Source organism: Salvia hispanica, chromosome 2, assembly GCF_023119035.1.
Source record: "Salvia hispanica cultivar TCC Black 2014 chromosome 2, UniMelb_Shisp_WGS_1.0, whole genome shotgun sequence".
Lineage (NCBI taxonomy): Eukaryota > Viridiplantae > Streptophyta > Magnoliopsida > Lamiales > Lamiaceae > Salvia > Salvia hispanica.
In genome coordinates this window covers 36,765,626-36,779,401 of record NC_062966.1, presented here as the reverse complement: position 1 = coordinate 36,779,401, position 13,776 = coordinate 36,765,626, and the positions used below count along the sequence as shown (strand labels likewise).

Here is a 13,776-nt window from a genome sequence, read left to right as displayed (position 1 = left end):
CGCCAGCGAGACGGGTGGTGTGTCGCCGACGGCAAGACTCACGTGTGACTGCTCGAGTTGGAGTTAATTCACACCATATTTCATACACATTTTCTTTGTATTATACTAATGCATTTAATATTTTAATTACCACATATAGAATAAATTGGATGGCCAACGGAATTTGATCGAAATCTTGGAGAAAAATCCTAGCAAATTTAATATGTGGTGATAGACTGATAGTCTTAACCATCTAGATTAACTAATATTTTGAATTTACCCAATTTGACAATTATCTTGCGTAAACAGATTTTATTGGTGAAGCATTTTGATGCCGAGACCATATCCTTGAATTTACTATAGTAGTTTTTTTAAAATAAAAGAACTTGCGTACACTATGAAGAAGAGGACTTTATTGAAAATAGAACATGTGATCTATTGCAAATAAATAAATTTACTAATAAAATAAGTACTATAAATGTCACGCAATAATTAACGGAATTGCTAGACCACTACAACAATTAAACAAAATATGAGATTAAAGATTTTACAAAAAATAAGAAAACAATATGTATTTCCAAGTTCACATGGAATATATGATGAAGGATTAATATATGATGTGTTGCATCTATTATTAGTTGTATAAAGAAAATGTATTTTTTTCTATAAATTAAAGGATAAGCAATTATCTAAAAGAATCATATTATATGTCATCTAGGAGCATAATCTCATGTCCGATTATTGAATATTGCAAACCTCTGAACATCAATATTTTTTAAACATTGAATTACGACATTTGACTATTGATGTCAGACTTCCGAGTATAATAATCACGTTCGAAGCTTGAAATACCCTTTGTCGTTTAAAGATCATGACAAATTTATGAGCATTATCTACCATAAATTTAAATTTAAACACTTCGTCACAATAAACTCGAATGTTTGTCTGTCTATTAAAAAGTAGTTTAAGATGGTCAGTTTGATGTTTTAATTTATATCATATTAATTGTGACCTACGTACAATAAATATTTTAACTACTAATATGCCTTTTATTGGTAAGGCAAAATCAAAATAACCATTTTTTAAAAAAATATTAATATTAAAAATAATGATGCATTTAATAGGATCATAAAAAGAACGTAATAAAGTACAAATAAAATGATGTTGTAACATTTTATTGTAAGAAACCTTTATTCAAATCAAACTATAGCATTTTATTCTAAGAAATTACCTCAAATAAATATAATAACCCTACATTCAAATCAAAACAACAACATTTTATTGTAAGATATTACATCTAATAATTATAAGAACCCTTCATTCAGCATGGAGGGGACTGAGATGAAGATATATCTCAATCATCCAACGGCGGAATGCTCTGTTCATTCTTGAAGAAATTATTGGGATCAACCACGGTCTTCACCTGAACAAGACGATCGAAATTATTCTTAAAATATTTCATACCCCAAATGCTGGCCTGTGCATAACTCGTCTCTTCTCCAACGTTATTGACTCCAATGTCGAGATCTCTGTAGTTAAGGTATGCTTCTCTGGGATTACTCGAAACAAAAGGAGCCATGTAACTGTAGTACCTTCTGCTCCAACCTATGTTCCTATCCGAATCTCGAGACTCGTTGCCTGCCCAAGCCACATCGCCAGCAATCTTGAACAAGTTACCAGCCCTGTGAGGAAATGGACTTTCTGATTCAGAAATTTCAGACATTCTTCCACCATATGGGATCATTACGACAAAAGCTGAAATTTCTGGTTCGTATAGTAGTCTCTCAATTCCTTGTAACCCTAATTCAGGAATAGGTTTTTGGACATAATCTGATTTCACTTTGAGGTATCCTAGGTTTCTTTGAGTTCGGTTAAGTAGAAATTCGAGTGGCTGTTGATGAGAAGGTGGTATTATGGGGACTTCTGAAAAATATAAGACAGATTGGATCCAGCTCATTTCGACGCAGTCTTCTTTCACTAAACCTAACTCAGGGAAGCTTTCTTGCATCATCGGAAGTAATCTGTCGGTTCCGCCTAGGAAAAGTGACCAGAAGTTGGCCTCGATGGTGGCGTTCCGTCCACCTTGGCTGGAATTCACCCTTGTTAAAACGACGGAGACGAACAAATCTTTGTCTAGATTTGGAGCCACGTTTTGCCAGCAGTGGACGAGTTGAGTTGCGTTCTGTTCTAAAGTCCTGCGGACTGAGAAAGCAGTGACTGTTTCTGGAACGTCCACCAGTTGTACCTTCCAGGCAGTGATCACGCCGAAGCTGGCGCCTCCGCCACCTCTGATGGCCCAGAACAGATCCTCGCCCATGGATGTTCTGTCCAGGATTCTCCCCTTGGCGTCGACTATTCTTGCATCGATGACGTTGTCAGCGGCCAGGCCGTATTTTCTCAGCATCGGGCCCCAACCCCCTCCACTGAAGTGCCCACCGACACCGACAGTTGGGCATACACCGGCCGGGAACCCGAGCACTGGACTCTTTTCTGCAATCCTGTAGTATAAAGAACCAATGGTCGCGCCTGCTTCGACCCAAGCAGTTTTTTCCTGAGCATCCACTGTGATTTCACTGAGATTGATCAAATCTATGATCACGAATGGGACTCGTGACACGTAAGATAGTCCCTCTAGGTCATGGCCACCACTTCGAGTTCTGATTTCCATGTCATTTTCTTCAGCACAGTATATGATAGGCGGGATCTGGGATTCGTGCTCTGGGGTTATGATCACCTGCGGTTTAGGAGTGGAACCTGACACGAACCTTAGGTTTCGGATGGAGAATTGAAGGACGGAAGTGTAAGATGAGTTGATTGGGGTGTAAACATCGTTCGAAATGGAGGAGTAGTTGCGGAATTGCTCGGTCAGGCATTCGAGAAAATCGTCATGATCATCGGCGGAAGCTGCCCAAGAGCATGAGATGATTAGAAGAAGAATGAATGTGAGGGATGAGATGGAAGGAGTTTTCATGATTGATGATTTGAAGTAGATGAGTTTGTTGTATACTTCATGGAATGATGTGTCCTATTTATATGCACAAATTTCTGGAAAAGTCATTCTTAACCTCATGTGTGCCACATGATATTAAAATTCAATATTCCAACGGCGTGCCTATTTCAACTTTGACTATAGTTTCTGAAGAAAAAACGAATACATTTAATGTCTGTATTTTACTATACCATAATTCCAAATGTACATTAGTTGAATGGGAAAATGGAATTGTTTGTCTATTTAAAATATGATACTACCATTAATTGAATAGAATACTAATGGATCCACACTACGATTTAAAAAAAAAAAAAACCATGGAAAATATTTTTAATTAAAAGGACACTAATTTTTGTTTGTTTTCAAATATACTATCAACGTTTCAAAAATACCCTTATTGTTATTGTCCTAATTAAAATTAGAGAACACAAATAAAAGCGCCCTAAAAAGGCAAAAGATTAATTTAATTTGTTCTTCTAAATTTAGAAAACATTTTTTCTGTTCTAAATTGTTGTTATTTTTAAATATTTCTCATCGAAAGTAAGTGCGTCTTAATTTTTTATCCTTAAAAATTAAATTTTTTTCAGTGATCATCTAAATGAAGGTAATTGTTTTCAAATAAATAACGTTGAGATTACTACCAAAAGTACTGACTAGTTTCGAAATGATTGTATAACGGCAAGAAGATTCAAAAATAACTGAAAACAGAAAAATGGAAAATCTGCTTTCATATAATAGGTGACAGCATTTAAAAACTGAACAAAATAACAATTCAACTAAATTGTTATTCAACTCTAAGGTTTAAATTAAACAAATAATTAAAATCTTTACTTATAATTAATCTCAAAACTTCAAAATGTAGGAAATTTATATTTCTTTTTTTCTTTTTTCACAATTCGTCGAGCTAGCCCCTATGATTCACATTAGATATAGAAGATGATAGTATAATATGAATACAAATAGGCGGTTGTTATAGGTAGACCATCTTTATCGGAATCCCATCATTAAGTGACGGGCCGCCAGCGAGACGGGTGTTGTGCCGCCGACGGCAAGACTCACGTGTGACAGCTCGAGTTGGAGTTAATGCACACCATATTTCATAAACATTTTCTTTGTATTATAGCTAATACATTTAATTTATTTAGGGTATGGATCAAAATAAGACGCATTCTCATACGAAAACTAAGATTAAACTAAAAGATCATGTTTACGTTGCTAACTTTTTAAGTTGTTAACTCTAATAACTTGTCAATGTAGTGAATGAAAAATATCAGCACGATGACATTAAAATGTCAACACGGTATATTGAAATGTCAACAAAATTATATGTTGATATTTTTAATGCATTGCGTTGATTAGTTAGCAACTTAAGAAAATTAGCAATCGATCACACCTCGATCCTATCATAGGTTTAGATCGTCGATACAATTAAATCCAACACAATTAATAACAATTGACAGACCTGATATAAAAAATAAGACGAATTCTCGAATAAAAAGTTAAAAACTAAGGTTAAATTAAAATTTATTAGATTAGAATGATCAACAGTCTAAATTACGTCAAATTAAGATTGATACAATTAAATCTAACACAATTAATAAAAGTAACAATTGATTGACAGAGGAGCCGCCCCTAATATAGACAGTAGACACACAACGGTCTGTCTTAGGCGCAAGTACATCCAATTTTAATTTGTAAATTTCCGTTGCAATACAATAGTTAAAAGATAAAACAGTGATAGTTAGTTTTATTAAAAATAATATTTTCATATATAATCTCAAGCTTCCAGAAATTAAGTACTCCCTCCGTCCCTTCATACTCGAACTTTTCATCTTTACAGCGTAAATTTAAGCATAAATAATTAGTGTAATAAAATTAGCACAATGATAGTTTATTTAATAAAAATAATATTTTCATGTATAATCTTAAGCTTCCAGAAATTAAGCACTCCCTCTGTCCCATGCTACTCACATTTTCATCTTTACTGCGTAAATTTAAGCATTAAGTAATTAGTGTAATAAAATTAGCATTTCAAAAGAAAACACTTAATAAAGTAGTACTCCTACACTTAAAATAACTCTAATATCTTAATTAAATTTCCTACTTTTTATTTAAAATAAAAATAATGCAAATAGTTTGGAAAGCTTCGAAAATGAAAAGTGCAACTAACATGAGATGATGTAGAGAGTAATTATTTAAGGACAATCAAGAAAATTATGAAAAATAGACATTATAACAACCCCTTATCCGCTACTAAATACAGCATGTTGGGAATGAAGAACATACTGTATCTAAATAAAACTAATTAATCCATACTTAAATATCCGAGACAGACGACAAAGGCGGAATGCTCTGTTCATTCTTGAAGAAATTCCCCGGATCAACCACAGTCTTCACTCGAACAAGACGATCGAAATTGTCCTTGTAATACGGCTTCCCCCAAATACTAGCTTGTTCATAACTCGTGTCACCAATAACGTTATTGACTCCGAGGTCAAGATCTCTGTAGTTGAAATATGCTTCCCTGGGCGAGCTTGACACATACGGAGTCATGTATTCGTAATACCTTCAGTAACGGTCCGTATCCGCCGCCTCAGAGTCTTGCCAGTAAGTCAAGCCGGCAAGTTGGTAAAGCGCACCTGCTCTGTGAGGAAACGGAGTCTCAAACTCTGATATCTCCTCCATGATTCCACCATATGGAACCATGTAATAGTTAGTCTCGTCTGCTTCCGGTTCACGTAGCATACTCACCATATCCTCGATCACGTTCAACGGAAGGGGCGTCTGGACATAATCCGACTTGGCTTTGAGCTGTCTGAGACCGGGCTGAGTCCGGTTGAGCACAGCATCTAGTTGATCTATCGGCATTTGGTTGCTAAATAAGGTGGATTGGATCCAGCTCATTTCCGTGCAGTCTTCTCTCACTAGCCCTAACTCGGGGAAGATTTCTTGCATATATGAAACTAATATGTCCGCGCCGCCCTGGTAAACTGAGAAGAAGTTTACCAGGACGGTCGTGTTCACTCTGAAAACAATGACCCCGACAAACAAATCTTTGTCTGCCTGAGGCGCCACATATTGCCAGCGCTGCCACAGTTCTGCGCCGTTCTGCTCTTCCACGCTTCTCGTGATTGAGAAAACAGTGACTGTTTCTGGAACATCCACCAACTGCACCTTCCAGGCAGTGATCACGCCAAAGCTGGCGCCTCCGCCGCCCCTGATCGCCCAGAACAGATCCTCGCCCATTGATTCCCTGTCCAGGATATTTCCATTGACGTTGACTATTCTCATGTCGATGACGTTGTCCGCAGCGAGGCCGTATTTTCTCAGCAATGCGCCGTAGCCTCCTCTGCTGTAGTGCCCACCGACACCGACCCAGGTGCAGATAGACCCGGGAAAAGCCAGAGTGGGGCTCTTTTCTGCGATCCTGTAGTATACGACACCGGTGGATGCGCCTGCTCCGATCCAGGCCGTTTTCTCGTCCACGTCGACCGTGACTTGGCTGAGGTTGACCAAGTCAACGATCGCGAACGGGACTTGTGAGACGTAAGACAGTCCCTCCATGTCATGGCCGCCGCTTCGCGTTCTGATCTCCAGACCGCTCTGCTTGGCACAGAGTATGACAGGCGGGATCTGCGTCTCGTGGTCCGGAGTTATGATCACTTGCGGTTTCGGAGTGGATTCGGATAAGAATCTTGTGTTTCGGATGGAGGATTCGAGGATGGAAGTGTAGGAAGAGTTTGAAGGGGTGTAGACAACGTTGGAAATGGAGGAGTAGTTATGGCACGTTTGAGAGAGACAATGAAGGAAATGGTCTTGTTCATCGGCAGAAGCTGCCCATGAGCTTGACAAGATTAAAACAATAAAGAGTGAAGTAGTTTTCATGATTTGTGAAATTGAAAAGATTAATTTATGTTTGTGTTTGAGAGGAAAGTACTTATATAAGGATTTTAAAGATGTATTGATTCATCAAATTTATTTTCTTATTTTTTTAGAGTGATCATAATCATTTTTATTATTCATTAGCTTGATGTATTTATTCATCAAATTTATTTTCTTATATTTTTAGAGTGATCATAATCATTTTTGGTTATTCTTTAGCTTTCAGTTTAATTCCTATTGATAAGTACTCCCTCCGTTTCATTGTATCGGAGGCATTTCTTTTCGGCACGAAAATTAAGAAAAATTGTATTAGGTGAGTTAAGTAAAGAGAGAATAAAGTGGAAAATGAAAAAGGTAGAGAGATGAAGAGAGAAAAAAAGTAAGAGAGAGTAAAGTAGGTGTGGAAAAATGTGTTGACTTTTACTAAAAAGATAAATGAGTCTATTACTATGTAACGTACTAAAATGACAAAATGACTCTATTACTATGGGACGGAGGGAGTATTTTTTAATGAGACAATCCTACCCTAATTTAATTATTACTCCGTATATTCGTAGTTGGTAGTATGATTAGTACCTTAGATTCTTCAAAAACATAATTAATATCGAATGATCCATTAGAATAAAATATCACTAACTTGGTCAAGGATCCAACTCCCTTGTTTTCCATCACTCATCATGATTAATTATAGGTATTAACGATTAATCAGATGGATACTTCAGTTTTACTCAATTTGACATTGTGATTCGTAGTGAAAAAAATGATACTCCTATCTAAATTCCAATTTTAATTTAGGGCGAAAATCTAATACCAGTCTTGTATATATACGCAATTACCTTTCTCTTAAAAGATGTTCACATACAACCACTCCTCCTAAATGATTTGGATATTTCCTCAAACAATTGTATTTTTTTTTTCACGTCAGAAGACCTCAAACAATTGTATTTTTTTTTCACGTCAGAAGACCTCAAACAATTGTAGTATATCTCATAATAGAGTTTTTCCCAAACAAAATATTGTAGAAATTGTACATGCATTTTTTCTCGAACATTTGTTAGGAACTTAGTATCTAGGATCTACATAATTTTCTTGGAAGTCTCTTCCGTACGGATAATACTCCTTTTTAATTAACTAAATAAATAATTCTTCTATAAAATCCACTAGATCCTATCCCATTTTTAGTAAAGGAAAACAAATTTTCGCATTTGCCACTTTTAGGTTCGAAATATCAAGATTAATTTGCTTTGAAAAGTCAAAAAAGTTGCTCAAGGAGACACCTATTATTTTTTTAGCGTAAAGTGTGGCGAATTATTTTAAATAATAAAAAGTAGATTAATTAGGGGAAAAAAATTGACAAAAGAGACTACCTTTTGAAGCTGTAGATAAATTAAAACAAATAGAATCAAATAACGGAAAAAAATTTCAATACAAATATTATAGAAATGTCACTCGTACAAATACATGGTTCAATAATGAGCCTTATTCATAACAAAATGAATAGAAACAATGTGAATAAAATATTTAAATCTTCATAAATCATACTCAAACATCCGCGGCTGCAGACGGCAACGGTGGGATGCTCTGTTCATTCCTGAAGAAATTGTCCGGATCGACCGCGGTTTTCACCTTAACAAGGCGCTCGAAATTATCCTTGTAATACGGCTTCCCCCAAATGCTAGCCTGTTCGTAACTCGTCTCCCCAACAACGTTGTTGACTCCAATGTCGAGATCTCTGTAGTTGTAATACGCTTCCCTGGGCGAGCTTGACACATACGGAGTCATGTACTCATAATACTTACGGCTCCAGCTTATGTAACGGTCCGCATCCGCAGCCTCCGAGTCTTGCCAGTAAGTCAGGCCGGCAAGCTTGTAGAGTGCACCAGCTCTGTGAGGAAATGGAGTCTCAGATTCCGATATTTCATCCATTTTCCCACCATATGGCACCATGTAGTAAATAGTCTCGTCCGCTTCGGGCTCACGTAGCATGCTCACCATCCCTTCGATCGCGTTCAAAGGAACCGGTTCCCTGACATAATCGGACTTGGCTTTGAGCTGTCTGAGACCGGGCTGAATCCGGTTGAGCAGAGCATCTAGTGGATCGACCGGCATTTGGTTGCTAAATAAGGTGGATTGGACCCAGCTCATTTCCGTGCAGTCTTCTCTCACTAGCCCTAACTCGGGGAAGATTTCTTGCATGTATGAAACTAATCTGTCGGCGCCGCCCTGGAAAGCTGAGAAGAAGTTAACTTGGACGGTCGTGTCCACCCTGAACACGATGACTCCGACAAACAGATCTTTGTCGGCCTGAGGCGCCACGTATTGCCAGCGGTGCCACAGTTCAGCGCCGTTCTGTTCTTCCACATTTCTGTTGATGGAGAAAACAGTGACTGTTTCTGGAACATCCACCAGTTGTACCTTCCAGGCAGTGACCACGCCGAAACTGGCAGCTCCGCCGCCTCTGATGGCCCAGAACAGATCCTCGCCCATTGATTCCCTGTCGAGAATGTTTCCTTTCACGTCGACAATTCTGGCGTCGATTACGTTATCTCCTGCAAGGCCGTATTTCCTCAGCAGTGTGCCGTAGCCTCCTCCACTGTAGTGCCCGCCGACGCCGACGGTTGTGCAAATGGCCCCAGGGAATCCGAGAGTGGAGCTCTTTTCCGCGATCCTGTAGTATACGACACCGGTGGTTGTGCCTGCTTCGATCCAGGCAGTTTTCTCCTCAACGTTGACCGTGACTTCGGTGAAGTTGACCAAGTCAATGATCACGAAAGGGACTTGTGACACGTACGAGAGCCCCTCCATGTCATGGCCTCCGCTACGGGTTCGGATTTCTAGACCGGTTTTTTTGGCACAACGTATGATAGGCGGGATCTGGGATTCGTGTTCTGGGGTTATGATGACTTGAGGTTTTGGAGTGGATTCGGATATGAATCTTGTGTTTCGGATGGTGGATTCAAGGACGGAAGTGTAAGAAGGGTTTGAAGGAGTGTAGATAACATTGGTAATTGAAGAGTGGTTCTCACATTCTTGAGAGAAACATTCAAGAAAAGATGAGACAGAAGGAGTTTTCATGGTTGATGATATATTGAGATGAGTTTTGTTGGTGTTTGTGTTTGTGATGTTTGAGAGGAATACATTTAGCTCTATTTATACTGATTGTTTTGAATATTAATTCCATTTTAGACTGCTTTGACCTCTCGATCGAAAGTTCGTGGAAGTGAAACTTATCTGATCAACCTAATTCAATTTTTTTCAAGCAGACACGCTTATTAGCTATTTGAAATTAATAATTCGCCATATATTAAATATCATAAAGTAACACATGCAACAGTAATCATTTTCTTAGCTAGCTTGTTCAGATACATTGAATGGCCTAATATAATATCAATAACTCATTCCACTTGCTTATTTTATTTCACTCATGATCAAAGTTATCTTCAAGAATTATACTATATTCTAAATTTGAATAATATTAATTACTTAGAAGAATTATTTCGTATAATAAAATGAAACTAATCATAGACTTGCAATAAATATTACTAATAACTATATAAAGTGTATAAGTATAGAATATTAAAATGTAAATTTGTTATTATAACAAATAACTAATTAAGCTTAACGAGGTAGTAGATATTATATCACAACTTATAAAACATTGATTAAATATGATATTATATCACAACTTATAAGACATTGATTAAATATACTATATATATATATATATTTAAACTAATTCTAACCATTTGGTTTGATGTATTAGATCAGTACTGTCACGATCAAGCTTTACTAATTTAACGAGTTTAAATTAATTTCAAAAATTACTTAAGCAAACAATATTTTTTTAAAATACAGTAATGCCAAAATGTTGTTTTACAAAATAAAATTCGAATAATGCAATTAAAGACGTATTTTCTTTTAAATATAGTGCCAAATTAAATTTATTAGAATTACTAGAAGGCTTAGGCTATGATTGACCCATTCCGTCGTGGAATGCCGCTACCAAATTGAACTTCAACTTAGTAATTTTCATTTCTTTGTCTGCAACTCAGACTAGTACTTTTGATGATAAATATTTAAAAATTAATTCTTGTTTTTAAAATGATCGTCTTTTTCCAATGATCGAACACATACTCATTTACATGAGTCGAGCTAGATATGAACTTGATAAAAGCTCGTCCGAAATTTATTGACGAAGCTTATTAATATTAATTTTACGAGTTAAAGCAGTCTTAAAAAGAAAAAAAAAACATAAAACATGGTAAAGTATAATACAAATAAGTAATAAGCGTGTATACGCTAAAATAATTTGAATGAGTTAAGATGACTAGATAAGACTATGCTATTGCGTTTGCTAAAGAATTAATTTATGGCCCAATTAAAAAATATATTACGGCCCAGTATCTCTGATGGGGTGAAAGACGTATGGCCCAAACTAAGACAAGCAAACATGAAAAGGAAATATCGATATACTACTCCTACTATTTCCCCATTGTTTTTTTTTTCCTTTTCCTTTTTTTATTCTTTTATTATAATAATAATAATAATAGTCCACGGTACTTAATAAAAAACACCACGTATAATTAGTAAGTTAGGATGATTTTAAATATTAATTCAAAATCCCCAATTAGAATTAGTTGAATTTTATCATTGTTCTCAACACAATAGTATATTACTCTCTTCATTTTATAGTAATAGAGTTAATTTGTCATTTTGGTACGTTCCATATAATTTCCCTTTTTAGTAAAAGTCAAAACATTTTCTCACACCTATTTTACTCTCTCTTATAATTTCCCTTTTTAGTAAAAGTCAAAACATTTTCTCACACCTATTTTACTCCCTCTTACTTTATTCTCTCTTCATCTCTCTACCTTTTTCATTTTTCACTTTACTCTCCCTCTACTTAACTCACCTAACACAATTTTTCTTAATCTCCATACTGAAAAGAACCGCCTCCATTACTATGAAACGGAGGGAGTACTCAATCACATCATCAATTTGAAAAAGTTATATGCCAAATAAACAACAAGTTACAAATAGAAAATGAGATTATTTAAACATGAAAAAATTCAGAATAATGTTCAAATTCATAAATTTTTATGTCTGATTTTTAAAATTGGAAAAATTAAAATAATGTTAATATTCATGAATTTTATGATTGATTTTAAAATTATGAGACAAATTAAAATTTGACCAAAATATATGTTTTGTCTGTATTGCCCTTTCCTTTACACAATTCAAATTTGCACACTTAAATTGAAAAGTCAATGTCAATCGTCGAATATCCACAAGTCAAACAAATATAATGTGACAAACTAAAGAATAATCAAAATCGCAAAACGAGCCAATGAGCTTATAGATACGTAAGCACGTTATCTAGAATGAATGATCAACTGCCCATCTATGTGAAACAATAATTATTTGACTCTAACTTTGGCCTTAGAAAGCAATCCATCAGGTTATCATAAACCTAACGTCTCTTTATTCAGGACCAAACTCATTCGATGAAGCCCATATTTATTAGTGAGAGGTTTCTATTTCAATTAATATGTAGTTATCGTCACTTCAATTAAAAACACACGTAGGGTGGTATCCAATATTTCCAATTGTGGACTAGGGTTGCCAATTTAAATTTCATATATGCATTTAAGGGATACATACATTATCCACATTGTTAAATTAAATTATCCATAAGTTGACTTGCAAATAATTGGTCAAAGAGCTTTTGTATACTACCAATTGTATGGTATATATACTCAATCAACAAATGTGATTTCATAAAACTAGTCTATCCCCTTCAACTGTAGGCCGGGCTGGCCCGACCCAGCTCGGCCCAGGCCGGGTATGGGCCGGCCCACCAGTGAAAGCGGACCTGGGCTGGGCTCATTAGTTGAGATGGGCTCTAATTGGACCATTTTGTAAACCCAGGCCCAGGACCATATGAAGCCCAGTCCAAGCCCAGGACCAGGACCAGCACAGGCCCGAGCCCATCAGTGGCCCACCTTCTATAGTTAGTGCTTTTAAATGTAATTAGGTGATTAATTAGTTATAATAGTATATTTCCCTATTTATGCATGTCATCTTGTGCACGAGACATGTTAATCTTGTCTATTATTCCAATTTTTTTGGTGTCTCCGAATGGATTCAAACAGAAATAGTTTAATATCAACAAAAGTTTCCTACTAAATCATGATTGCGACATTCAATTTTGACTGTATCTAATTTTTTTTCTTATAGATTTTTTTTTTATCTAAGAGGTAAAAAAGATGGTTTTGAAGTTAAACCTTAAGAGTATTACGTATTCAAACCTTGTTTGATGAATAATTATAAATTTTTTAAAATTTGTTAGGTTCATATACTTGTAATTATAAAATGCAACATCAATTCATGTGTCATTACCTACTAACAAAACTAACAATATTGGTTATTCCTTTAGTTATACACTTTCTTTTAAATAGAATAAAGAATAGGAAAAATATTATTAATACAAAGTCAATAAAATGAACTTAAACACATTATTTAGATTTAGATTTAGTTAGTGAGATATAAATACAAGTTATATGTTTTATTTTGCATATAATACATTTACGATATTTTTAAAATATATAAACACAAAATTGAAATAAAACTCAGTCCAGTCTGGGCCCACATGGCAAGTGGGTCTAGGCCGGGCCGGGCTAAGCAAAATTTAAAAAAGCCCGGCCAGCCCAGCCCACTTGACATCTCTAACTGTAGCTGCTGTGATAATTGAAAAATTAATAACTATTTATCGGATCATGACTTTGGATACGAAGCAATCTTAAATATTTTAAGCCATTTGAGTCAATTGTCTTATCATTTAAATTATCTACTACTATCAATTAATGAGGTAATTAGTTATCGGCAAATGACAACCCTGGCCATATCAAAACTTTTTTTAAATAGTG

At 35.7% G+C, this 13,776-nt stretch overlaps 3 protein-coding genes across 3 annotated transcripts; all 3 read right to left on the bottom strand.

Moving 5' to 3' along the window:
• Positions 1-1,130: 1,130 nt before the first annotated feature.
• Positions 1,131-2,950, bottom strand: LOC125208389 (cannabidiolic acid synthase-like). Its single transcript, XM_048107993.1, has one exon. The coding sequence runs from the start codon at positions 2,948-2,950 to the stop codon at positions 1,334-1,336; it is 1,617 nt and encodes a 538-aa protein (XP_047963950.1). The 3' UTR covers positions 1,131-1,333.
• Positions 2,951-5,536: 2,586 nt separating this feature from the next.
• On the bottom strand, positions 5,537-6,853 carry LOC125206904 (berberine bridge enzyme-like 18). Its single transcript, XM_048106119.1, has one exon. It carries the CDS (start codon positions 6,851-6,853, stop codon positions 5,537-5,539), a length of 1,317 nt encoding a protein of 438 aa, XP_047962076.1.
• Positions 6,854-8,392: 1,539 nt separating this feature from the next.
• On the bottom strand, positions 8,393-9,925 carry LOC125206903 (tetrahydrocannabinolic acid synthase-like). The gene has a single exon (XM_048106118.1). The coding sequence runs from the start codon at positions 9,923-9,925 to the stop codon at positions 8,393-8,395; it is 1,533 nt and encodes a 510-aa protein (XP_047962075.1).
• Positions 9,926-13,776: the final 3,851 nt, after the last annotated feature.

Excerpts from the sequence above, each read along its gene's own strand:
- LOC125208389 (XM_048107993.1), bottom strand. The coding sequence starts at position 2,950 with ATGAAAACTCCTTCCATCTCATCCCTCACATTCATTCTTCTTCTAATC.
- LOC125206904 (XM_048106119.1), bottom strand. The coding sequence starts at position 6,853 with ATGAAAACTACTTCACTCTTTATTGTTTTAATCTTGTCAAGCTCATGG.
- LOC125206903 (XM_048106118.1), bottom strand. The coding sequence starts at position 9,925 with ATGAAAACTCCTTCTGTCTCATCTTTTCTTGAATGTTTCTCTCAAGAA.